Source organism: Tripterygium wilfordii, chromosome 18 (genome assembly GCF_013401445.1).
Source record: "Tripterygium wilfordii isolate XIE 37 chromosome 18, ASM1340144v1, whole genome shotgun sequence".
Classification (NCBI taxonomy): Eukaryota; Viridiplantae; Streptophyta; class Magnoliopsida; order Celastrales; family Celastraceae; genus Tripterygium; species Tripterygium wilfordii.
The window spans coordinates 8710766-8738189 of NC_052249.1; the positions used below are offsets into that span (position 1 = coordinate 8710766).

The 27424-nt window shown below is 35.8% G+C and overlaps 3 protein-coding genes across 7 annotated transcripts; 1 reads left to right on the forward strand and 2 right to left on the reverse strand.

The window, feature by feature from the left end:
• Positions 1-674: 674 nt before the first annotated feature.
• Positions 675-2372, forward strand: LOC119984733. Of its 2 annotated transcripts, XM_038828819.1 has the most exons (3): positions 675-1587; positions 1736-1887; positions 2327-2372. In XM_038828819.1, exons 1-3 carry the CDS (start codon positions 1090-1092, stop codon positions 2331-2333), a joined length of 657 nt encoding a protein of 218 aa, XP_038684747.1. In that variant the 5' UTR covers positions 675-1089; the 3' UTR covers positions 2334-2372. The 2 variants fall into 2 exon arrangements, with proteins under 2 accessions (XP_038684747.1, XP_038684746.1); XM_038828818.1 differs by lacking the exon at positions 2327-2372 and having other exon boundaries at positions 1736-2221.
• Positions 2373-2520: 148 nt separating this feature from the next.
• On the reverse strand, positions 2521-11069 carry LOC119984734 (mitochondrial outer membrane protein porin 2-like). 4 transcript variants are annotated; one of them, XM_038828821.1, is made up of 7 exons: positions 5458-5652; positions 5272-5339; positions 4315-4419; positions 4114-4203; positions 3764-3853; positions 2796-3007; positions 2521-2702 (listed from the first exon to the last, which is right to left on the reverse strand). In XM_038828821.1, the coding sequence occupies exons 4-7, from the start codon at positions 4114-4116 to the stop codon at positions 2558-2560; spliced, it is 450 nt and encodes a 149-aa protein (XP_038684749.1). In that variant the 5' UTR covers positions 4117-4203; positions 4315-4419; positions 5272-5339; positions 5458-5652; the 3' UTR covers positions 2521-2557. The 4 variants fall into 4 exon arrangements, 2 of the variants coding, with proteins under 2 accessions (XP_038684749.1, XP_038684748.1); XR_005464959.1 differs by lacking the exon at positions 4114-4203 and having other exon boundaries at positions 2560-2702; XM_038828820.1 differs by lacking the exons at positions 3764-3853; positions 4114-4203; positions 4315-4419 and adding an exon at positions 10568-11069 and having other exon boundaries at positions 5458-5653.
• An 8474-nt stretch (positions 11070-19543) lies between these two features.
• LOC119983298 (telomere repeat-binding factor 1-like) lies at positions 19544-26058 on the reverse strand. Its single transcript, XM_038826959.1, has 7 exons — positions 25889-26058; positions 25141-25329; positions 24819-25039; positions 23741-23825; positions 22409-22492; positions 20815-21159; positions 19544-19999 (listed from the first exon to the last, which is right to left on the reverse strand). The coding sequence occupies exons 2-7, from the start codon at positions 25288-25290 to the stop codon at positions 19985-19987; spliced, it is 900 nt and encodes a 299-aa protein (XP_038682887.1). The 5' UTR covers positions 25291-25329; positions 25889-26058; the 3' UTR covers positions 19544-19984.
• Positions 26059-27424: the final 1366 nt, after the last annotated feature.

Sequence of the window (27424 nt, forward strand, 5' to 3'; positions counted from 1 at the left end):
ATTCTAGCTGAGAAAACCTTTGCTGCAGAGCTTGATTGATTCCTTGGATGTCCGTGTTGATAGCTTGTACACTAGCTTCTAGAGCCTCCATCCGTTCCTTTTGTGATGCCATGATGCCATGTTGATAGCTCAGTCCAGCTCTTTACCAAATGCATTAGTGGGTCCGGAGTCAGCACAGATGGAGGGATTAATGAATGCAGGTGAATTAATGGAGCCTATGAATGCGGGTAAAAAGAAGAAAGATCAAGAAAGTTATGGGGCCTATCGTCAATAATGAAGCAGAGCTTAAATTAAGGAATAATGATAGGCTAGACTTAAGTATTGACTTACCAATTATTATTAGGCATTTATAGCCGTATGTCTTGGCTAGAATAAAGGATATTAATCCTAATAGTTAATTTGCATGTCTATTTATGGAGCCCATATTGTAAGCATCGGGGAATATAAAATCAATACAAAAAACGAGAGATATTCTCAACCCTGAGTTTGCTTCTTCTTCGTGAGGTAGTTAACTCAATTAGGTTCAAGAATTCATCATTGGTGCTCTCGTTGAGAGAGTCGCGTTTGCGGAGAGGGCTGCCGTCCGGGAAAGGGCTACCGTCTGAAGGGCGAGTGGAGCCGCCAGGCGAGCGTAGCCGCCGTGGACGTCGGCTGTCCAAGGGGGGTGGTTTGATAAGTATCCCACATCGAAAAAATAGGGCTACCAACTCTAGTTTATAAGGATCCAAGACACCCTCACCTAGTAAGCCGATTTTCTGGGTTGTAGTTCTACCTTGGGCCTTATGGGCCGGTGTGGGCTTTCATCACTTGCCTCCAACTCCTTTCGCCCCTCTAACATCCAATGTTGATTCCGTCTTGATAACCAGACCCTCCCATTCCCATCCCGCAGATTCCTAAAACCTTCAAATTTTCTTTTTCCAAAAAATATGCAACCATCCCCACTTAGCTGAATCCTAAACTAGTGAGCCTAGATTCGCCACGTCTCATTATATTCTTTTCTCAATTTTGTTTTTTGCTTCTCTTCACAGTTCACACTTCCAAATTAAGTATTATGTGGTGAACTCTGGACTCTCAATGAGCTATTGAAGAATGAGAGCCGCATCCATGATTCCAAATCCCAGCAAAACATTGACCTGTCCAATAACCAAAACTGCGGTTTCCCAGTTCATACCAAGATCCAGATTATGTTGTCTCCCCAAAAGCACTAACACTCCATATGAGACGAACGTTGTTTTTAATACCGGAGAAGCCACCATGCCAACCATGTCTGATATTATTGGCTCATCAAGGGTCCAGAACCATGACCTTCACCTCCAAACGCTCGGACCCTTTTTCAGGATCACAGCCAAGAGCCTGGAAACCAAGAGAGAGCTGGGAAGGGCTGAGGGCCTGATAAGGGTCTGGTTTGGAGGCAGAATTCTTCACTTGGACTCAATCAGATTGAAGAGAGAGACTCTGGGTATGGAGAAGTCAATATTTGGAATTGGTTTGTTTATTGGAGCTGTTGCTGTTCGGTATGGGTATGACTGTGGCTGCAAGACTGCTCAGTTGCTTGCCATCAATGACTCTGATTTTTACCATTCTAAGGTTCTTTCCTTATTCTGTTTTCTATAAGCGCCTGTTTTGAATTTGGCTTATTACTGTATCAAATTTGTTGTATTAAGATTCATGTATTATTTGTTAGTAAAATGGATGAACCTATTATCACATTCTTGATTTTTCCATTTGCTCATAGCTTGTTAGGTTCTATAAGAGAATTGGGTTCAAGACTGTGCATGAAGTAACTGGTTCAACAATTGGAGACATTCCCCACATGTTGGTGTGGGGAGGAGTTGGTACTCGAATGGATGCCAATATTGAGGAGCTTTTGATCAAATGGTGTACCAGGTTCAAGCCTTGACTCTTTATATATTTGCCTGACAAGTTTTTTGGGTCAATTCTGTGCTACAAGAGATATAATGAATGAAATCAAAGTCATTTCCACTTGGCAACATCGGTCTCTCTTGGTGAGGAGCTTTTTTTCCTTGGAATGATAGGCAAGTACCTACTATTTAGCACCTTTGTTGCTATTTAGGGATGATGGTAGCAAGGCCTTTATTGTAATCATGCATTCATAAAGCCTCCTATCATGTCCATGTTCCCAGATTTGCCAGTTATATGCAGCACTTGCTCTTCAATTCTTCTTTCTTGATTCTTCACCTGTAATAAAAAAGCAGTAGATGGAGCAATTGCTTTGCGATTCTTCTTACTTGATCCTTCGCCTGTAATAAAAAAAGCAGTAGATTTATTAATTTTTCTAATCCAATACCGTCATACTGTTTATCAGGAGCTAAAAGCAGTAGAGAATATTAGTTTTGCTAATCCACCAACATTGTACTGTTTATCAAGGAGCTACTTATAGTGAGAAGGCAAGAGCCAATCCAATTCTGGGAGCTTGTCAAGAGTTTTGTTGTTGAATTCACCAGAAATTGTAAAGTGTGATTTGTGCTTAAATTTGAGCACTAGGAGTGCATTTAGCTTCCCATGATTGTCAAGCTTCGCCTTTATAGCTGTACGGTCATCCATAATCCATGAACCTCCCAACTGTAAGATTGTTTTCCTTCTTTGAAAACCTCCGCGAGATCTCTGCCACAGCAGCAATCTTTCTCACTTGGTCGAAATAATGCACATACAATGCTCGTATTATGTCACCCTTGTCGGCCCTGAAAATTTCATGAAAAAGCTACGAAATTTAGTATAACCTAAATAAAACAAAATAACTCCAAAAAAAAAAGAAGAAGAGTAAAATGGCCTACAGAATAATTGATGCATCGCAGTTGGGCTTTGTCACACTGATGCCGGCATCATATGCAGCAAACTGGCCTGAAGTCGTGTACGTTGCTTTCATGCCAATTGCAATACTTAAAATATCAACAGTTGCTGAAAGATTAACTGAAGGGAGCCGGTTTAACACAACAGATATGGCTAAAGCAGCATGCTTTTGGAAACCCAGGTATTGAATCTTCATCTGAAATGGAAGGGGTAAAGCAAAGGTTATGTAGCAACTAAATAAGTTCTTACTACAATGGACCATAACAAAGGTTTCCATAAGTGTCATAGAAGTATCAACTGTAATATATATATCTGTCAAAAAAATATTATTGCTTTGCACCCTCACGTCCTCAAACAATCATGCATGCACATACACATTGACACTTTTATGAACTTGTTGTCCAAGTCATAGACAATTTAGCGTGCATTACAATGATATAGCACTATCCTCGTCCCAGACATTGCAGTTGATCTTAGTATATCAGAAGTACGCATTGATTAGAAACAGAAAATGTTTGGGTCAAATGCTGTAGGAATCATAATTTGAACTTTATGGTCTAATTATTTGCAGAAGCAGGGACATCTCTTCAAAGTTATTATCCTACTTTAGATTTGTTAGAGAGAAAACAAACACACTCTTGCAAAGGATTTGTGACTTTGATATAACGACGCATATCTCATTAATTTACATAATGCTGCATTACCATATTTTTTGAGATCTATCATTCCCCGATATGTTAGGGTGGCGAATTGCAAGATGCATATGTTTATGAATATTTATGTCTGTGTGTATTGTTCTGTGATCTTTTTGATTTCTTGACCTCTTTAATTGAACTGAAAAGTTTGAAGTTTTTACCTTTTCTGGTGTCTTAAAATCACATAATTTTCAATCTGATTTAAGGACCCTGATATGGCAACCTCATACACAGCTAACAACTAAAGAGTTTCGTACCATGCTGGATTTGTAATTTGGAACATTTGCCGAAGCTATTAACTTTGTTGAGGGCAAGAGCTTTCCACTGAAACTGAGGGTGGCTGAATTCTGGCAAAACAAAAGAAAAACGTAAGATGCATTGGCTCGGGAATGAGAAAGCATCACTAATAACTTGTTGATATGTTTTAAGTATTTATCTCTTTGTGAGTAGCCTTCTTTAATCTTTTTGATTGCTTGGCCTCTTCAATTAAGCTGAAATTTTTTAATTTGTTACCCCTTCCCGTGTCCTAAAACCACATGGCTTTCAAGCAGATTTATGGACTCCGATAAGGCAACCTCATACACAGCTAACAACTAAAGAGCTGTACCATGCTGGAGTTGTAATTGGGAAATTTTGCTGAAGCCTTTATATTTGTTGAGGGGAATAGCTGTCTACTGAAATTGAGGGTTGCTGAAATCTGGCGAAATAAAACAAATGAAAAAAATAAATAAAGATGAGATGCTTTAGTTCAGGAATGAGAAAGCGTTTTTGATTAACTTGTGACAAACAGCATAGCATTAGAACTCACCCTCGAGTTTCTATCGACTTAAAGACCAATGGTAGCATTCTTGTATTGTCCTGCCACAGCTGTAGCTGAGATTCTTATGTGGTCTGAAGAAATTAAAATAATGGCCTGAAAACATTGCAGAAGGTATTCAAACTTTGCTCAGTAATTTTGTAACAGGTACATGGCTGTTGAAAATTCAGAAACGCCATCGACTTCTTATGTTTTTACTGTTACTATGCTAATGGCTGAGTTATATTCATGTATTTTACAATTTGATACAATCTGGTTTCATATGGTTCCATGAAACCGGATTACTATGCTAATGGCCGAGGGACTATTGTAATTGTTTATTATGGCCAATTGGCCATAGATCCTTTTGGTTGTAATATATCATCTAGAGTGAGTATTTCCTTCTCATTACTGATATGGTGATTTTGGGTTATGAAGTAGTAAGTGTCGTGGTGTCATTTTGGTTAAGTGCTGCCATCTGAAGAGCAACTCAAATCAGCACTGGACCAAGTGGCTAATTACTCTTAAATCGAGTTTAAAAATTCGTTAATGGCTAGTTAGTGTCTAAGGTGGTTCTTAGTGAACCATTCACAATCATAATTCATATACAATGGTAATCTAGGTGGAGAATGAAGGGTACTGAAGAAATATGAAGGCTGTAGCTGTTTGGTCAGGGTTATGAAAAGATTTCCTCTGTTGCTTTCTTCTTGCTTTGGAGGTTAGCCATTCTCAAAACTGTCCTTCCTTTATCTTTCTTATTCATTTTGTTCTTAATTCGCGCTGTTATCGGTTCAGGAAAAAAAATCAACAAAAATGGAAGGCATTCAAACTCTATATCACATGGTTGGAATTCCAACACACACATGCATGATGGATATAATGGAGCTGGACTGAAAGTATGCCTGATGTTCTGGTGGTTGTGTGCATATGTGAATTAAAATAGCATAACAGGAAAACATCTCTACATACCATTCCATCACTGCTGCGAGTTGAGATGGTGATCCTCCTTGCGCTGGAATACCCTGCCGTAAGCAAGGCTGCATTCACAAGAACAAAAGTTGCAGAGACAAAAACACTGGAGTTACCATGAAAGTTGGAAGGAATGCGTGAAAAGAAGCAACGTGATGTTGATGAATGATGAGTGTTGAAGATTACCTTTGGATATCTTGTCAAAATCAGAGAAACGTTTGGGTCGTTTGGGTTCTTGTCCTGTGCTGATTTTTCTCTTCTTCTTACTCCTACTGGTGGAGTCTTCCATGATTGCAGAGCAAGAGACCAAAAAAAAAAAAAACAGACTTGTCCGAGAGGAAAAGTTGGGCAAAAAAGAACCCTAACAAAGGAATAGTGACACCATTTAAGGGAACTGAGTTATAGAAATATTGTTTGTATATTTTTTGTTGATGTACACTGTCATATTTATACAAATATTAGTGCTGTCTATCTATGATGTCTATCTATGATGTTGAATGTAATTAATATAAGAATATTGTTTGATTGTTGACTTAAGCACAATACACGCAATCCTTGTAATAAGAGAGACTTTCCAGCTGTGTGCATGATTGTGGGAGTGATCAAAGGTGCTGACTTATCATGGTGAAGATATTGGGCTTGACTTTCCAGTTGTGTGCGTGATTGTGGGAGTGATCAATGGTGCTGACTTATCATGCCCCCGCAAGATTGATTGTCCATTGAGGACACCAATCTTGTTCCGATGAGTGATGAAGTGTTGTCGAGAGAGAGGCTTGGTGAGAGAGTCGGCGAGTTGGTCCGAAGTATGAACATGAGATATCCGTAGTTGCTTGGCTGCAATTTGGTCACGAACAAAGTGAAAGTCAATGGCAATATGCTTCATGCGAGAGTGAAAGACTGGGTTGGTGCAGACATAAGTTGCACTAACATTGTCACAATAGATGGTTGGTGTGGTATGTAATGGAACTTGTAATTCTTGAAGAAGATTCATAAGCCAGTTGACTTCGGCGGTCGTGGAAGCGATAGCACGGTACTCAGCCTCGGTGGAAGAGCGAGCCACTGTCTTTTGCTTTCTGGAGCTCCATGAAATCGGATTTGGACCAAGAAATATAACATAAGCAGATGTGGATGTGGAATCATTTGGGTCCCCTGCCCAATCTGCGTCAGCAAAGGCATGTAGATTCTTAGATGAATGCTTGCGTAACAGAAGGCCATGATTAAGTGTACCAGCAAGATATCTAAGTAATCTTTTGACTGCGGTCCAGTGAATAGTGGAGGGACAATGCATGAATTGTGATAATTTGTTGATGGCAAAGGAGACATCCGGCCGAGTGAGAGACAAATACTAAAGAGAGCCTAGTGTTTGACGATAGAGTGTAGCATCTGCAGGAGCCGAGCCATCATGGAGTTTAAATTTGTCCGTGGTGGCAAGTGGAGTGGATACAGGTTTGGCTGAGGCCATGTGAACTCGCTGAAGTAAGTCCCCGATATATTTTTTCTGGGATAAGAATAGTCCATTGGAGACAAATGTAGCTTCTACTCCAAGAAAGTAAGATAACTTGCCAAGATCCTTAAGTGAGAACCGGCGGGAGAGGAGTGAAATAAACTGGTTGACAGATACGGTGGAGGAGCCAGTGATGATGATATCATCCACATATACCAAGAGAAAGAGAACTGAATGATTGGTATGATGTATGAAAAGAGATGTATCTGAGTGAGATGCTTTAAACCCTTCTGAGATGAGAAAATGTCGAAGTTCATGATACCATGCACGAGGAGCTTGACGGAGTCCATATATAGCTTTCCGTAACTTGCAAACATGAGTGGGATGATCAGTATTGGTGAATCCAGGTGGTTGATCCATGAATACTTCATCAGTTAAGGTCCCCTGCAAAAAGGCATTATTCACATCAAGTTGGCGGAGAGGCCAACCATTAGTCACTGCCAGTGTAAGAAGTAAACGAACTGTAGCCGGTTTGACAACCGGGCTGTAGGTTTCAAAAAAAATCAATTCCAGGTCTTTGATGAAAGCCCTTAGCCACGAGACGTGCTTTGTAACGGGAGATGGAACCGTCCGGGTTTCTTTTTATCCTATAAACCCACTTACAACCAATAACATTTTGTGTGGAAGTTCTAGGGACAAGGGACCAAGTTTGGTTGGCTAAAAGAGCATCATACTCGTCACTCATGGCTTTGCGCCAATGAGCATGTTGCTGGGCTTGTTTAAAGGTAGATGGTTCAGTGAGATTGGGAGAAGATGTGGTGGTGACATGTAGGTCAAGAATATGCTTGGGCTTAACAATGTTGTTTTTTAGGCGGGTGTTGTATGGATGAGTGGTTTGATCTGGTGGATGGAGTGGGGTTTTAGAGGAAGATGAGGAGTTTGCTTGTGAAGTAGTAGGAGCATCCTGGTATGGTTGCGGAGATGGAGATGCTGAGTGTGAGGTGTCCACGTGCAGTGAAGCATCCGTTTCTGAAGATGGTGAATCATGAGGGTGAGTGAGTGATGGTATAGTTGGTGAGGAGTCCGAGGTTAAAGATGGGGGATTTGGTTCAGAGTTTTGTAGTCGAGTGTGGATAGGAATGGCGGTGGATAGTTTGGGAGAAGATTGTGAAGAATTAGTTGCATGTGAGTGGGAAGTACAGTTGAGAGGTGATTGGATAGTAGAAGGTGAAGAGTAGATATTGGTGAAAGGGAAAATGTGTTCATTAAACACTACATGACGTGAGATGAAAATTTTTTGGGTTGTAGGGTCGAGACAAAGATATGCATGGTGAGTAGTGGAGTAGCCGACGAAGACACATGGACGAGATCGAGGTTCTAGTTTATTAGACGTGTATGGTCGTAACCACGGATAACATAGACAACCGAATACTTTGAGAGACAAGTAGTTGGGTGACTGTCGAAAGAGATGAGAATATGGGGATGTGTTGTTTGTGACAGGTGAAGGCATTCGATTTATGAGATAGACAGCTGCTTGAAAAGCCAAGGAGTATTTGAGTGGAAGAGCAGCATGATGAAGCATGGTAAGAGCAGTTTCTACTACATGACGATGTTTGCGTTCAGCAGTGCCAACATACTCAGGAGTGTGTGGTGGAGATTTGAGGTGTTGAATTCCATTGGTGGAGAGAAGTTGTCCAAGGCGTGTAGCTTCACCACTCCCATCTGTGTACAAGGTTTTTATTTTTGTGGAAAAATACCTTTCAACAAGAGGTTGAAAAGATGAGAAAATAGAATAAACATCAGATTTATTTTTGATGGGATAGAGCCATGTGTATTTGGTAAAATAGTCCACGAAAATAACATAGTAACGAAAATTATCAAATGAAATGAGAGGAGCAGGTCCCCAAACATCCATAAAAATAATTTCTAAGGGATGAGAACATTGCAAAGAGGAGACACCAAATGTAGAATCTTGGATGAGGGATGACCAAGGCGGTTGTGCCACAGAGAGAGAGACTGAGGAGAAGAGCTGGATTTGAGGGCTGTCATGGCAGAACGAGTTGAAGAAGGAAGCGGATTATTCACTGAAGTTGGCCATTCATACACGTGACCTCTGCTCCGGCCGCGTACCAAGGATGCCCCCGTAGTTAGATCCTTCACAAGGAAAAAATCAGGATAGAATTCAATAGATGTACGATTTTGTGAGCAAAATTGTGAGACAGAAAGGAGATTTTTCTTGATGTTAGGGGCACACAAAACATTATTTAGTTGAAAAGTAGGGTTATAGGATGTAAGAGCAGTAGAACCAATATGAGTGATAGGAATATTGTTACCATCGCCCACTGTGATTTCCTCATTACCACCATATTCGGAGTGAATGGAGAGGTTTTGCAGATCCGAAGTAATGTGATGAGAAGCTCCGAAGTCCACTAGCCATCCCGGTCGATTGCCAGATGAGTCATGAGCAATGTAGTTGGCTTGTGGCCAATTGGATGGTGATGGTCGAGAGCGACAAAACTTTGCAACGTGGCCCATTCTGTCACAAAGTTGACAGACTGGCCGTGATAGAGTTCTATTAGTTGAGTGTCTCCAGTTTTGAGGAGTATTTCCGTGACCAGAATAACTTGTGCTTCCTTTATTACCATGAGTGTTGTATTGAGACTGATTGTTGTTATTGTTGCGGCGAGAGTCATTACCACCTTGTTGCCCAGTTGCTCCACGGTAACTATAAAAGGGTGTATTGCTGCCTCGCTTATGACTTTGCCTTTGTGAGTATTGGGCAGTGATGGGATGTTCCTCTTTTGCTGGATCCGAGGTCTTTATGCTTGTCTCATAGTCAAGTAATTTTTCAACAAGTTCTTCAAAGGACATAGGTGTTTCTCTTGCACGTAACGCGGCTTTGATTTCTTTGTAGTCACTAGTGAGACCATTGAGAGTGTGAACTACAACTTCTCCATCACTCAGTTTATGTCCAATCACAGCAAGATCATCTATGATGGTCTTGACTGATTGCATGAACTCAGAAATGCTTTTGCCCTCTTGATTGACTTTAGTGAGTGAGTCAATAAGACTTACCATGCGAGTGTTTGATTTGTTTGCATACGTTGTCTTTAAGATGTTCCAAGCTTCTTGAGCTGTTTGGCATTTTGATATGAGAGGACCTGCAGGTCCTTGAACTGCAGTTTGAATGGCAAGAAGGAGAAGGCGATCTTGACGATTCCAAACCATGCGTCGAGGATCAGTAGCTGGTGGACATGGATGGGTACCATCTACATAGCCCATAAGATCATATCCAAGAAGGAGGTTTGTCATTTGAGAATTCCACATCGAATAATTTGGCCCTTGTAATTTTTGATGTATAAGGGAAGATGTGTTAAGGGAGATGACTTGAGAAACTGAGGAGGAAGAGAAAGTTGATAAAGAATCTGTATTGGTGGTGGTTGTGACCGTGATATTCAATGGTTCAGTCATGGTTAAGATGTCTTGAGATAGGTAGCTGGATGAATAAAATAGAAAGAAGAGGAATACAGGTTAGGCGAGAGGCTCCGATACCATAAAGGAACTGAGTTATAGAAATATTGTTTGTATATTTTTTTGTTGATGTACACTGTCATATTTATACAAATATTAGTGCTGTCTATCTATGATGTTGAATGTAATTAATATAAGAATATTGTTTGATTGTTGACTTAAGCACAATACACGCAATCCTTGTAATAAGAGAGACTTTCCAGCTGTGTGCATGATTATGGGAGTGATCAAAGGTGCTGACTTATCATGGTGAAGATATTGGGCTTGACTTTCCAGTTGTGTGCGTGATTGTGGGAGTGATCAATGGTACTGACTTATCACCATTTCCATTGAGCGCATCAGTGACGAAGAACACAGAAAAGTTGGAGGCTAATTAGCTTGGACCGGTGTTTTTGGAGTCAAGAATACAACTCTGAGTATGATCCTAATCCTGATCAATCTCGAGCTTCAGCTAGATTGAGAAAGCAACAGAAGAATCAAGCATCAGATCATATCAGCAGTGCAAACATAACCGATGAAGACGAGGAACAACTCCAAAAAACAAACGAGAATAAAGAGTTGAATCCAAAATATAGGCTCGAATATGAAGGAAATGGCGAAGAGATTATTTGCGAATTAGTTGATAAGGAAATCATGGATCGGGTCTGTAGAGGGAAGTATGAAGAACAGAGATTCAAAGGAGTCTTCATTAAAACACGCTTGAGGTTGAGGGTTTGCAAGCACAAATGGTTGGAACTGCACAGTGTGCTGCGAATGACTTATATTAAGACTGTTATCGCGAGTGCCTAGCTTTTTGGGGATTGTGGCATTAAGGTGTGGATTTTGGAAGATAGCTTTAGTGAATGTAGGTTTTAATTAGGGGTGGAAAAAAGATCGATTCTAGGTGGATTACAAGTAAGATAAAGATCATGTTTTTATGAAATATTTACATGTTTTGTCCCTAATCTGAATTAGATTTCGAACGTATTCAATTGACCAAATTCGGACAATAAACTAATTTGAATTAGGGACGAGAATAGTAAACCGGACAAGATTTCAGTGTCAAACCTGAATCCAGTTTTAAACCGGATAAAAATTTTCGGACATATAACTTATGTTCAAACTTGGTTTAAAATGGGTCGAACACATTTGGTCATCCTGATCGGCTAGAATTTTTGCCACCTGTAGTTTTAATGTCTTGATTGGTTGATTGCAAGGCAATCACGTAGGAGGGAGTGTAGGCTTGGGTGGGAGGGAGCTGATACTTAAGAGCTCTCTCATGCACTCACAATGACGTGTATTTGCTTGGGCATGGGAGCAAAAAAGTGACATTTTCTTGGCTCATCAAAAAATTTTGTGCTCCAACAATGCTTATTTGTTGGCTTATTTTTAATTGTCCAAACATGAAGGCATGGAGCATGCAATACCCACATGTTGGCCCAAAATGGGACCCACATCTCACACACACTCACATTTTTACCTTTAAATCAATATTGAGTCTTACCTCTATTATATAAAAAGTAAAGTTAGTAAATTTACACAATTGTGATCGACATACATCTATTTCTTATTAAACCTCACAAATCACAATTCCCCAAAAAATTTGATGGCCCAATAGAACATTCACCATCGTAGTTGCTCACGGTATTTATGGTTTGTTTATTTGTTTTGGGTATCAGGTTGACTTGATGTTTGTAGTTAGGCTTTAACATTATTTTTGGTTATTTCGTTGGGACATTACACCTCTTTGGCTCTTTCTGTACACTAGTGGTATATCCACGCTTCGCGCGTATTTTATTTCATAACTAGTATTTGGACCCGTACATAATATTTATTTTTTTTTACAATTTCATTGAAATGAGAGCAAGAAACAAATTCCTGTAAACACGAGAAGCAAACAACTCAATAACAAAGTAGTAAATATTTGCATAAGATTCCTGGATATGCAGTTCAATCAATGCCTTCACACATTGATCATAAGTGTTCACAGCATCAAGCTCAACAATCATCTTGTCATAATACACCTTCTTGCTAGCAAAATACTCCCGCTGTTTTGTGCTAGTGGTCTTCAAATCCAAGCACAATGCCCTAAATTCAGGGTTAATCACATCTTCAGCAGGTTTATTCTTCCTCTTGCGGGTTTTGGAAGTAGAACCATATGGCTCATTGACTGTGGTTGTCTTGACAGGAGAGGACCCTGTTGAAAAATCCTCAGGTCCCTGGTCCAAATCAATCTGAACCGGTTATCGAGTACTGCTGTCATCAATATCAGCAATGGCAGAAGAGATGCACTCATCACCAGTGGCACTGGTGCCACCCCAAAGCCTATCTTGTTCCTCACGCAAAGGTAATCCAGTTGATCGAAATCTTTTGAAGTTGATATTCTCCTACAATATTAGTAAATATTAGATCAATTACCCAACAAATAAATGTTAAACAATGCATCAGACTGTGTGTTACATAAGGAATTTTAGTAAAAAAAAAAAAAACCTTAATCCTGACATCCCACCATTCATTACTGGCCTCTACCTTCCCTATCTCAACATTGAATCTCAATCCAGTTTCTGCATTCTTCAGCCTATTGAACAATTGTCAATTTTGTTTCATGTTGTCATGTTTTGTCTTCAACTTCAATGGTGGGATAGTGAAGCCACTGACTTTCTTAAATTCTTCAGCAATTGGTTCCCACTTGAGCAACCCAACATTTTTTTTTCTTCCACACAATGAGCTTGTCAAGATACATTTTCGTATTCTTATTATCCCATTTAAGCTTTGCAACCCTAGCATCAACTACAGTTTCCTTGCCTTTCCTACTCATTCTTTCAACTTAACTAATATAACAAAATAGACATTTGTAACACAAATCAAAATCTGCTAAAATTTCAATAAGTAGAAATTAACTAGGCAACCACAATGAAGACTCAAGGAACTGTCGATTTCATCATCACATTTCTTACCAATGAAAGCTGCTTTATCAAAGACAATAATGAAGAACAAATATGCAAAAAACTCATAAACCAATTTCGATTTACGATCAATCAAGTAAAGAACAAATATGCAAGAAACTCAGAAATCAATTTGTTCTCATAAATCGAAAAACACAAGTCGATTAACAAAAGTAATATAGAACCATCTTCTCATAAATCGAAAAACATAAAACCCTAAATTGAATGAAACAGAGATGAATGAGTGGATAAGTGAGAACGAGACAAGGATGAAGGAAATCTCACAAATCGAACCGTCTCCGTTCGATGGTAGGCAGCGGCGTAGGTCTTCAAGCTTTGGTGTCCTAACTCCAGAAGTGAGAAGACGAGAGAGAGTGAGAGATTCGTAGATGTTGTGAATAAAAAGGTAGGGGTAGTTTAGGGTATTCAATAAATAACTGGGGACAAATTGGGTAGTAAAATCGAAATGGTCTCAAAATTGTATCAAAATGGACCATTTTCAAAAGATAATATTATTATCTCAAAATTGCCTCGATTTTGGGGCCATAAAATGGCCGTTTGGTTGCAACAAACAATATATATTATTGTCTTGAATAGCATATATTGTCTTCATAATGGTCTGTCAAACGGGCCCATAATAAGTTTTAGAAAAATGTATGCATAATTTGTTTGCTATACAATATTGATATAGAAATATTTGACAATAGGAATTGGGTTAAGGTTATAAACAAAAACATACTAAGATAACATGATAAACAAAAGATAAGCACTACTTACACTCATTTTTTTAACTAATTGATTTTGTCATATGTAATACATTCAGATAAATATTTGAATATCACATCATCATAAACTAAATTATCATTTAATCATTAGTTGCCCATTCGATGATTACCAGTCTTTTAGTTTATGAATTGTTCGACATTTGAGCTTCTGAGCATCTTCCATAGCGGTATTCGACATATTTCAAAGAGGAGGAAGAAAGGGTTCACGATTCTTCTGCCCTATTCCTTATACTTATTTCGATTGGGTCTCAAGAATGTTTAGTCTAGGCTTATCTTAGTTTGGGTTTTTTTTTTTAATATTAAGCCCCTTATTTTAGTCCAATTATTTAAGGCCCAACTTGTACTCATTATTTCTTTCTTTTAGGTAACCAAAATGATATATGTCCATAATTTTTCCATCCATAAACTTATATAATCTAGGTGCAGTGGCGTATCTGAGTTTACAAGAACCCTAGGCGAACTCTAAAAAAGGGGCCCTTAAATTTTTTTTCGTGATTGTCGTATAGTTCTTAAAAGTCCAACTCTATAAACATATTACTTAAATATGACTCTTCTAGCATTTTGAGAGGCAAAATTATTAATTACATTAATATAATCAACTTTTTTGCCAAATCACTTTGATGATTTTGATTTTTTTTATGGGGGAGATTCGTGAGAATGATGGGATACGATTTAGAGAAGGAGGCTTTTGATTTTTTTTTTCCCTTAATGGGTTGAGACTGGTCTAATGTCTAAGTTTTTAAGACTCTAAAGTGGTATTTTTAATTGGGTTGGGCCCTTTCTTTTTTGTTAGTTTGTTTAAACTCTCAATTCTTTTTCTTTATAGGCTTGATAAGTAATGTTTACGAGCTTTAAAATAAATTGGGACTGGTTTTAAAATAAACTATCATAATTAAAAAATTTCAAATTTTGGGGGCCCTGGACGACGGCCCAGCTCGACCAAGCCCAGGGCCGCCCCTGTCTAGGTGGCAAGCGAGATAGGCATGCCACATAGAGTAAAAAAACAAACAAATTTTATTAGAGAAACCATATAGGCATGCCACATGCATGTTTATATAAGTTTATGGTTGTTTATTTTATGGATGTGTAGTACTTCCGTTTAAGCAATTAGTTTATTTACTCTTTACTACTTATGCCTTGTCAACACATTACCATTGACATTCCAAATTGTTGTATATTTACAGGCTCTTAGCCGTTGTAACAATTAAGCTTGAATGATATTCAAACTTTCCAATCTCTCTTTTGTGTGATCCTCTTCTTCTTCCACTCTTCATTTTCATCCCCATTCTTGTTCTTGAATGATCTGAAACACAAAGCATACAATCAGCAACTTATATTATGAATTTAACAAATTATTTGCGGAGGCTTACTTCAACATTAACGCCGAAAATTCCATCAAAAAGGATTGGATGTTTTTCTACCCATGACCTAAACAATAAAAAGAAACCTTGCAAGACATCTTAATGAAACCTACAAAGATAGAATTCCCGACCTTTAACAGTGAAACTCAAAAGATGATAAAAAAAAAATGAACTTTCAGTGGAATTGGAGAATAAATAGGACATAAAAATAAATTATTGAAGAAAACAAAAAGAAATTATAGAAACTCAAAATTGTACATTATGTACTAAAACAGAAACAAAAAATTTAAACACACACCAGAAACTACACAGTGAAGAAATCAAAATTTACAGTTGAAGCCCCATAAAACTTGCAATGCCCATGAATCCATGATCCCTGTTTGCTCAACATATCATTGTTAGGGAAGCAACAAACAATTTTTAATAAACCCTACTCTGTTTGGTCTCTCCAGAATCTCACTAGAAGACACACCTATATTATTTTTAGAATGAGATTATCTAATTAATAAGGTTTAATTTGTGCCCCGTTTTTGAAAAAAAAAAAATTGTGCGTAAAGGTAGTATTATTCTATTTAAAAAATTTATATCTTTGAATTGTTGGTTATATCTAATTAATAAGGTTCAGAGAGTGAGAGATAATTATAAACATAAATAAATTATATGTATTATCTCATTTGAAAATATCTATGTTTAAAGGCAATATTATCTAAATTGAAAAACTTTATCTAATTTTCAAATATTAGTTATCACAATACTTTTGAATATATTGAAAAATATCTGAAAATTTTAAAAAATTATTGGTTAATGTTTTCTGTTATATCCTATTATCCACTATATCTTTGATTTAAAAATATTTTAATATTGATTTAATAGTAAAAAAATTAATTAATATTGTAAAAAACTTGGAAGTTTGGGAGGAAAAAAAATAAAGTGTATTCTACTTTTACATCTATATATATATTTATATAATTGAAACAATTTTGAAATTCGAAATTTGGAATATGGTTCATTATTTCTAGTTTTGCTTTGTAATAGAAGAATCAAGCTCTCATCGGTTATTCACCGTCATTCCAACTATTTATTGCAGTGCGGTGAGATAATAGTGAGTGGCATGTTAGATATTGAACAAATTTTCTACATCATGCATGTATTTGTATAATGCATAGACAGAATATATTTGTTATTTCAGAGAAAAATCTATTAATTGTAATATGATGCATAGAAAGAACAAAATTTTCTGCATCATGCATGTATTTGTATAATGTATAGAAAGAATATATTTGTTCTTTAAGGGAAAATTCCATTAATTGTAATATGATGCATACAAAGAACAAATTTTTTGCATCGTGCATGTATTTGTATAATGCATAGAAAGAATATATTCATTGTTTCAGGGAAAAGTCTAGTAATTGTAATATGATGCATAGCAAGAACACAATTTTCTACATCATGCATGTATTTTTATAATGCATAGAAAGAATAAATTCGTTCTTTCAAGAATAAATCCATTAAAAGTCATATGACGCATAGAGAGAACAAAATTTTCTGCATCATGCATGTATTTGTATAATACATAGAAAGAATATATTTGTTCTTTCAAGAAAAAATCCATTAATTGTAATATGACCGCATAGAAAGAAATAAATTTTCTATATCATTCGTGTATTTGTAAAATGTATAAAAAGAATATATTCGTTCTTTCAGGGAAAAATCTATTAATTGTAACATGACGTATAGAAAAAACCAAATTTTCTGCATCATGCATGTATTTGTATAATGCATAGAAAGAATATATTTGTTTTTCAGGAAAAAATCCATTAATTGTAATATGACGCATAGAAAGAAAGAAATTTTCTACATCATGCACGTATTTGTATAATGCATAGAAAGAATATATTCGTTCTTCCAGGGAAAAATTCATTAAAAGTAATATGATGCATAGAAATAACAAAATTTTCTGCATCATTCATGTATTTGTATAATGGATAAAAAGAATATTTTCCTTCTTTCAGGAAAAATCCATTAATTGTAATATGACGCATATAAAGAATAAAATTTTCTGCATCATGCATGTATTTTTATAATGCATAGAAAGAATATATTCGTTCGTTCAGGAAAAAATCCATTAATTGTAATATGATGTATAGAAAGAACAAAATTTTCTGCATCATGCATGTATTTGTATAATGCATAACAAGAATATATTCATTCTTTCAGGGAAAAATCCATTAATTGCAATATGACACATAGAAAGAACAAATTTTTTCTGCATCATGCATGTATTTGTATAATGCATTGAAAGAATATATTCGTTCTTTGAGGGAAAAATCTATTAATTGTAATATAATGCATAGAAAGAACAAATTTTCTGCATCATGCATGTATTTGTATAATATATAGAAAGAATATTTTCCTTCTTTCAGGGAAAAATCCATTAATTGTAATATGACGCATATAAAGAATACAATTTTCTACACATCATGCATGTATTTGTATAATGCATAGAAAGAATATTTTCGTTCTTTTAGGGAAAAATCTATTAATTGTAATATGATGCATAGAAAGAACAAATTTTTTGCATCATGCATGTATTTGTATAATGTATAGAAAGAATATTTTCCTTCTCTTAGGGGAAAAATTCATTAATTGTACTATGATGGATAGTAAAAACAAAATTTTCTGCATCATGTATGTATTTGTGTAATGCATAGAAAGAATATATTCGTTCTTTCAGGAAAAAATCCATTAATTGTAATATGACGCATAGAAAGAAATAAATTTTCTGCATCATGCATGTATTTGTATAATGCATAGAAAGAATATATTCATTTTTTCAGGGAAAAATCCATTAATTGTAATATGATGCATAAAAAGAACAAATTTTCTGCATCATGCATGTATTTGTATAATGTATAGAAAGAATATTTTCCTTCTTTCAGGGAAAATCCATTAATTGTAATATGACGCATATAAAGAATACAATTTTCTACACATCATGCATGTATTTGTATAATGCATAGAAAGAACAAAGTTTTAGGCATTATGCATGTATTTGTATAATGCATAGAAAGAATGTTTTCATTCTTTCAGGGAAAAATCCATTAATTGTAATATGACGAATGGTAAAAATAAAATTTTTTGCATCATGCATGTATTTGTATAATGCATAGAAAGAATATATTCGTTTTTTCTAGGAAAAATCCATTGATTGTAATATGATATATAGAAAGAACAAAATTTCCTGCATTATGCATGTATTTGTATAATGCATAGAAAGAATATTTTCATTCTTTCAGGAAAAAATCCATTATTTGTAATATGATAGATAGAAAGAACAAAATTTCCTGCATTATGCATGTATTTGTATAATGCATAGAAAGAATATATTCATTCTTTCAGGAAAAAATCCATTAATTGTAATATGGTGCATAGAAATAACAAAGTTTTCAGTATTATGCATGTATTTGTATAATGCATAGAAAGAATATATTAACTTTTAAAGGCAAATTCCATTAATTGTAATAGTATATTTATTTTCATTAAAAAGTGATCATATATGTGATTTACGTGTTTTAAGACAAATATATGCAATAAATATCCATCTATTTAAAGAGAAATGGATATAAATAATTGAACTTCATCCATACTAATACATGCATATAAATTAAATTAAAAGAGATTATGTATCATCTATTGAATTTTTACAATACAATGAATTCACTTTTGAAAAAATTTTACTTAACAAATAAAAATGCCACATGTCAATTTATAATAATAACTCTAAAATGACAACGATGTGGATGCCTGAGAATGCTCTAAAATTTCTCTAAACTTCCAATGTTACATATTGTATACATTATGTACTAAGCCCTGTTTGGTAGAGCATTCTAAGAAGCATTCTAGATGGACTGAAACTGTTGATTTTGCTTCTACAACCCAAGTTTTGCAAAAATGTCAACTTTCATCATATGCTAATTTGCAGTACATAGAGAGCATAAGATGATTATTCGATGACAACTAGTTGAACATGACATTAAAAAGCTTAAGCTTTGTTGCCAGACATCAGCCTACTTCCACAAATCACAAGTGTAAAGTGTCTCTGTTTTAGTAGTCCCATTAGTCGAAAACGATCAAACGTACCCAAGAGACATTCTGTATCCGCGCAGAAGCATACGAAATTGAAATCAAAACTCTTGAAGGAAATAAATTACTTTAATGAGAGGAAAATAAAACCAAACTGACAATAGATTCAGATAGAGTTGCTACTTTTATTCATCAATCCGGAAACCCGAAAGTTCGAAATATAATAAATTTAAGGATTCATGAGTCATGCAAAACTCACACTCTCCCAGTGCAATAGCATTAACTACAAACAAAAGTTCAAACCAATCCAGATGAAAAGAAAGCAAACTAATTCGGTTGGTAAAGCCATTACCACGCCTAAAGCTGCTGCAAAGACACTGCTAGAAAGACAAAGAAGGGAGGGCTAGAACTAAAAGACTGACTTGATAAATAGTCTACCAAACTGCAGGGAATCCATGTACCCTCTAGCAAAGAGTTATCTCCTTGCTGGAAGGACCTTTATTTATTTGCATTAAACAACTGGGTGTGAAGAAAGACGGAGAAGCTATAATCCATTGCTCCCTTAGGCCATACTGAGCCTTCCCATCAATTTCGGCTATTCTGCACAAATGCAGACACAATTTATATTTTTTGAACAGCAAAGGAGATGATAAAATATGCACAAGAGGCGTTAAAAAATCACCACATATCTTTTATGTTCATCGATGCAACTATAAATTGAAGGCTTTCAATTATCCACATCCAAATTATCACCGAGTTAGTATTTAAATGAGGACAATAAACCAAAAATAAGAGAAAATAAAACACATTAAAAGTAGTCAGAAAACAAAACCACATACAATGAGAAACAATTTGACTTCTATTCCTCTCTCCCTCAATCCCTCATTAACTACTTCAAGTAGATTAACCTTACTTGGAAAATATCTGCAAAATATAATTTAGGATTGCTGATATTTTATTTCTGAACAAGTTTCAAAAACCAACCATTTTAAGGACAACCTAAGCTCTCTGGTTTAAGAGTAAGTTCATTTCACCAATCAACTAAGTTTCGAAACTTCTTAACATTAATAAAATCAACACTCCTCATCAAGACAAAACTAAGTTTTGATATTCGGGATTGAAAAGCATGTCAAAAAGGTTCCAGAGATATATCAAATGAAGGAATTTCATTGAAAAAAATAAGCAAGGAAACAAGAAACAAAGTGATATGACTAAGTTTTTATAAAACCTAAACCAGTATTTTAGTAATGACCATTTTTTCTAATCTTGAAGCGTTTAATTTTGTTTTTTTTTTTTGATGAATTTGCATGCAATGGAGACCATTTTTTTTTTACATTTTGAAAAGATAAACGGATGAGCATCTTAAGTAAATGAATAAATCATCTTGTCAAAATGACTCATGTTAAATTTACCACCTTAGAATATTTTAGTGTCTTCATAGCTGCTTCTGCAAAAGCTTGTGCAGCCTCTGCATCTGCTTCTGCTGCCTCTGCCTCCCTTGCAGCCTCTTCAGCTTGTGCAATTGCAGCTTCCGCATCTGCTACTGCTCTCGCAGCTGCAGCAGCAGCCTCTGCTGGAGTCATTTTCCTCATCTTGGCCAACTCCATATCAATTTGGGATTTTGTAAGTACAACAATGTCATGATTGTCATCCTGTTCAACTTTTAGGGAGATCTTCTGTTTTCCCTCCGAGGATAGCATTGGAGAATTTCTATTTTTATCAAAATAAGAAGCAGGAGCAATCCTATACCTGCGTTTAACCTGCAAGAGTAGTAAAAAAACCAGCATTCAGCCCCAGGGCTAGAGAAACCATGCATCTATTTGGTCAGTATACAAACCAAGTCTCTAAAAAGCATTTCTTTAGGCATGTACTAAGTTTAGGATGGTTCCATATTAATTACACAAGGGAAAAAATAAATAGATAAATAAATCAAGACTAAGAACCATTTGAAGGGCTTGAAATGGATGTGTAATAGCAAGCAAATATTAGAATATTGCAAAATATTGTGAAGGTACTTATTGTCCACCAAGGTAACGAGATTGCAATGCAAATCAAGCTAGGCCTGTTTGTCCACTCCAACAAAAATGGGCACAACTTCACATTTCAATAAACTGGGCTCTATCCTCACAAGTGGCTCAACTACGAATTAGCACTACAACCATGCCAACTGTGACATGACAAGCACGAGAATGAGGAAAATATACCTTACACACGTAAATTTGACAAATCATGTGTTCCAAATTACTTGACCTGAAGATCTTTCTATCACTACTTACATGGATCTAAATCATTGGATGCATGAGCCATGAGAATGGTTAAGTCTCTTTCGTAAGAAGAGATGAGAATGTCATTCATCATGATCATTGTCTACGATTAATGAAGGGTGTCAGTCACATTAACAATGTCTACCTAGTAAAGGTAACTGGTAAGTGATCTGACAAGCACTAAATCAAGAAACAAATGTACATAAATGGGTAACTTATTTACAATAAAAGATTAAAAAGGAGAAAAGATCAAGGATAACAACATTGGAAATGCATTATCACCCACGACTTAGCAAGAAACATCATCCTAGACAGAGTACACAAGTAAACGGATCATGCAGCTGACCGATTCACTAGCTATTAGAGCTCAACTGACTAGGATTCTACTACCTACAGAAACCATTAGCAATGCCGACAACTATTGTATGGCGGATCCATTTTACATAAAGTTTTAACTACAACCCTTCTAGAGAATGCAAGCACTAGGAGTCCCAATATAACATATCTATAAAATTTAATAACTTCAATGCATTTAAAATTGTTAAATGTTCATCAAAAATGTTGCCAACCAACTTGATGAGTGAGCCCATACATAACACACACTAGACATGCCTTATTATTGAACAACAACCAACACATACCCCTACCCCCAGAAAAAAGGAAGGAATATGAAAAATAAAATGAAAACAATTAGTGTAATTAAATAGAGCAACAACACTAAATGTCCAACATGCGACAAAATTACCTTAATCAGTTTGCGACTTTCTGTAAGAGACTTTAATTTTACCGACAATTTCGTCCTGAAATCTGGGGGCGCCCAATATTGTTCCTATAGAATTAGCAAAACCAACTTAAACACATAGAAATTGATGAAGTAGTTAATATCTTCTAGGGAACACATGCTTGATTAATATAACATGAGACATGAGGAAAGTATGGTAGGAACCCTTTGCTAAATTTCCTGAAGAACCTTAAAAATTAAGTCCATTTTGGTTCGCTGGTATTGAAGATGGAAAGAGAATTCCCATCGCAAAACATATTCAGTGTGAAGTTTAAAAGTAATGTAATGATAATGCAATTATCGAGTAATTGAAGTCCCCAAAAAACTGGGAATCCAAATACCACTTACAAACCAGTATTATGATTACAAATACAAGAAAATAACTAACCCTACACCAGCATAAGAAGCACTCGCTCTTGCTCTCATTCACAGCCTTTCCCACTTTTTCACTCTAGAAATGATAGAGAGATAGGCTAGGTTGTGGATTTCACCTATTTAATGCTACTTTGAAGATAAGATACGTGTGTGTGAGTGAGAGGGATGAGCGAGAATGTATTTATCATGGCGGCTAGGGTTTTTAACAAAAGGCAACTATGATAACCACATCACGCGTTAATCACACCGTTCGATAACAAAACAACGGTCAAGATTGATTCGGTCGGAAATTGGTTGAATAATTCCAAATACCAAAAAGAAATGATCGGATTCTGTAATGGTAGTTAGATTGTGTCAATTATTAAAAAATTTATAGCTAAACGCTGTAGTTTCAGAAGTAAATATTTCAGCACAATTAAAAAAAGCCCCATTTATGAAAGAGTCATAGATAATTTTGGTAAACCAAAAAAATTCAAATTTAGAGTATTAAACTACTCTTAATTTTATTAAGACATGCAATAAGTTGATGAAATCAAACTACTCTATAAGGTACAGTAATTTTATTTGCTTTTGATAGGCCAGGATAATTTCAAAAATCAACCCACAGTAAATTGTATTTCAACTTTATTAACAAAACTTGCATGGGATTACCTTTTATCCTATTACAACTATTTAATTACTTGCAACGGAATTGTCATTCTCATGGCTATATCTATGAACCAAACATGGCCTAGTAAGCTAGTACTGATCATTGACACCTTAAAAACTATGGGGCCCAGTCAACCTCTTACTATTAGTACTTAAATCTGTGAGACAAGTCGTTCGATTTGCTAGCTCTATGATTAAAGGTTATGATAATGGATAAGCACAACAAAGATTTTCAAAAAATAAGACCAAACGTGTTTTCTTGCATATAATTACCTCTATGTATGAGCCGATAGTTGTCTTATTAGAACCACCAGGCTCTTTCAAGCTTGTTATTGCTTCCATTATGAGGTTATCCAACCTGTAAAGTGAAAAGAATTGATGATCATAAAGACAATGGGTCATATTTAAAATTAACCAAGGAACAGCAATCGTATATGTTTTTTTTCCTTGTCAATATTAAGGATAAAGGTAAACAACTCTAGTGCACAAGGCTCCCGCAGTGGGCAGGGTCGGGAACATGGACATGTAGGTTGTACGCAATACCTTATCCCCACATATGTGAAGAGGTTGTTTCCAAGAATTGAACTTGTGACCCTAGATTGCACCCCTATAACTCTACCACTAGGCCACATACACAAATTATTCAAGCCAGATATCTCGCACAACATAAACCATTTCTAAACAGCCAATTAAATTAGTACAAGAAACAAAAGAATGAAAGTTAAATTAGTACAAGTCAAAATACATCTTGCAGAAATACCAACTTAACGAACGTTATAATGGTCGTTAACTTTGTAGAGAGAAATAATTTGTACAAAGGCAAATGATCCTCACACTCCCCCCGCCCCCAACCCAAGAAAAATAAAACAGAACACGGCCTTTATATAATTCCCCAGGAAATTAGTACAGAACATTCCTGCAGGCTGCAGTAGATATAATTTGTGTTGGAGAGACATCAGGAATCAGGCTATCCCTTACCATTTTGCGGAAGGTCTACCCCCACCACCTCAAGTGTGAATGTGATGACTCGTAAATACACTACTAAATCTGTGCAGGAAATTGTTCAACTGCCTATCCAGGTAAAGTTGCATATAATGCATGGAGAGTAACACTAATTCCTGTCAAGAATTATATTTCCACTACTTGCAATATGGCTTAATAGCATGAAATTTGGATGTTATAATACTTGTAAAAACTTTCTTGAGGCTATCACCCCTCTCTCCATAATTCTCCTATCTGCGCCTCCCTTGGTGCTTCATAAATTCTGTTTAGCATTAAAAAAAATTCCTGTCCAGACTAAAGAAAAATAATAAAATCTGACAAAGGATTATAATGAAAATCTCTAACCAACCTCACAATGGATTTCTTTGAAGCAGAACCCTGAAGTCCACCATTATAGACTACAAGAGGCTTAGCATCGGCCCCCATTTCTTCATCACTCTGAACAACAGTGCTTGGTCCCATAGAGTTTTCATCATGTTTAGGGATATGTGGCAGCCTCTTAAAAGCTAACCGAGCCTTATCTCGAGAACCCCATCCATTTGCCATCACACTCATATTCCTCCACTTATCCTACCAAGCATCAAAAGAAAAGCCAGTAATGACTATAAAGCCCTAGACAGGTTATTGTAAACAAGAACAGTTCTCTAACACAAGATAATGTAGTAGCTAACCTTCAGATCAACATTTGAGCGCAGATATAAGACACCACTAAATTCTGGGTCCTTGAGTATTGTTCGCCATTTACCAGCCCCATGCTTATCAACTCCAGCTCTCAGAGCTGCTTCTTCTTCCGCTGTCCATTTTTGTTTAGGAGCACCCATTAAAGCATAACGCAAAGAAATTGCGCGAATGGTTATGATCTGCCGAATGTAACTCATGATATCAGTATTTTTATTGAAGATGGAAAAACAATTAAAATTCAAAAAATAACCAAAACTCATAAAAATTTGGTAAGGAGACCACCACAGGTCCTCAGACAAATCGAAGTTAGCAAAAAATTTGTAGTACAAAACTCAAAACAAAGATGAATGTTCATACAATCACCACTGATATCAAAGATTTAATTAAAAAAAGAAACCATACTTAAATCAACAAGCCCCTGATTGCAAAAATTCTGAAGCTAGTAGAGGTAGGGAAATTAAAATAAAATTTTAAAATTGACGAAACGCAGTTTTTGTTGCCAATAGCAATCTATACCCGATACGAATCGAAGGAACGATACCAATCAGAAATTCAGATTTCGGGCGTATCGCACAGGGATAGCGTGAAAGATGTAAAAAATTCCTACGAAACCATTCTATTATCATCTGTTCCCATATTTATCGGAAAAAAAACCGAATCGAGTGGTACTTATGAAACTCTGGGATGCAGACAGATATGCAAACAAATTGCCCGAAATTGAAGACGAAAATTACATACCTATCTTGTATTTATGATTGAACGGAAGCTGTTCTTCTGTAAATGACAGGAAGTCCGATAAACGCCCACAGAAAATGTCGACTAGGGTTATAATTTCTGTTGCAGGACAATAAGACAGCGAGAGGGAGGAGGAAGAAGTACGTTGCCTCGTAACTTTCCATATTCACCAAAAACGACGTCTACCTTGCGTTTTGTTACGAGTCATGATTTTATAAAATATCTGAACTTTTTTTAAAAATTAAATATCTGGAATATAAAAAGTTAACAGGTGGTGCAAGCTATTGAAGTGGCAGCAGAGATAAATTGATGAAAAAGAGCATGTTATACATGTAGTAGGGCTCTTAGAATGATGAAGATATGCATGATTGAATACATGTAAACAGGGGCGGAGCCAGAAATCGATATTACGGGAATTACTAAAATTTGATGGGGTTCAAAAGCAACGCTCCCGAAACTTTTTTTAGAACTAAATCGGAAACATGAATAGTTCAATAAATATTGCTAGCGATTGTCTTCCCATATAGTAATTGGTTTGTTGATTCGAGTTAATAAATACATGTCACAGGTCCTTTGAAGTGTCCAACTGTTTATTAAAAACTAGGTTTTGCACGTGCTTCGCGTGTCCGGAGTGTTATCGGAGATGTTCTTCAATCCATGTCAACATGTTTTGACGGAAAATGAGACGGAAGGGCTAACGTGGTCCATTATCTAAAGTTGAAAGGTTTCTTTGCTACGAAAAAAAGTTAAGGGGCTTAGTTAACCGATTTTTGAAAATACAGGGGTTTTATCATTACTTGTCCCTGTCATAAAACTTATAATTAAATAGTTAAAATGATACAAAAATTTTGCGAATTGTTGTCAAGAATATAATGGAACGTAATACACAACAGTATTACGTCCCACATTTTACAGACATGCCCACCTTTTAGTGCTAGGTAGTCCATGGGAGCTCAAGTCTGTTAAACGAAATTTTAAAACGTTTTAATACTCGAAATACATGTTAGATTTTTTAAAAAATTACATATTTAGAATCAACACATAAAATTCTTTCTAACAACATTCATTGTCGATGAATTTTATAGGATAAATCTTAATTCCATTATTTTTGAAATTTCAAAAACAAATGAATTCAGAACTAAAATAATGAATTCTAGACTATGCTTTAAAAAACAATAGAATCTATATTAAAACAATAAATTTTGGACAATGAATTATGTGATAAAAGAGTGGAAATAAAATTATTTCATTGATTAATAAACCTGTTAGGCTCCCATGGGCTACATGTCATTTTTATTTCTTTTTACAGATTGATTTTATACATAAGTGAATATGGAGAGTTATATGCCCTATTGAACAAAATAATGTTATATGTAGATAATCCTTTTTTTTTTAACCCAAATCACATAATGTGAAAATAAATTAGTAAACATTTAATTAGAAGAAAATTTTAAAATCAATTGAGTGAATAATGTTATATGTAGATAGTCCTACTTTTTTTTTTAACCCATATCACATAATGTGAAAAGAAATTAGTAA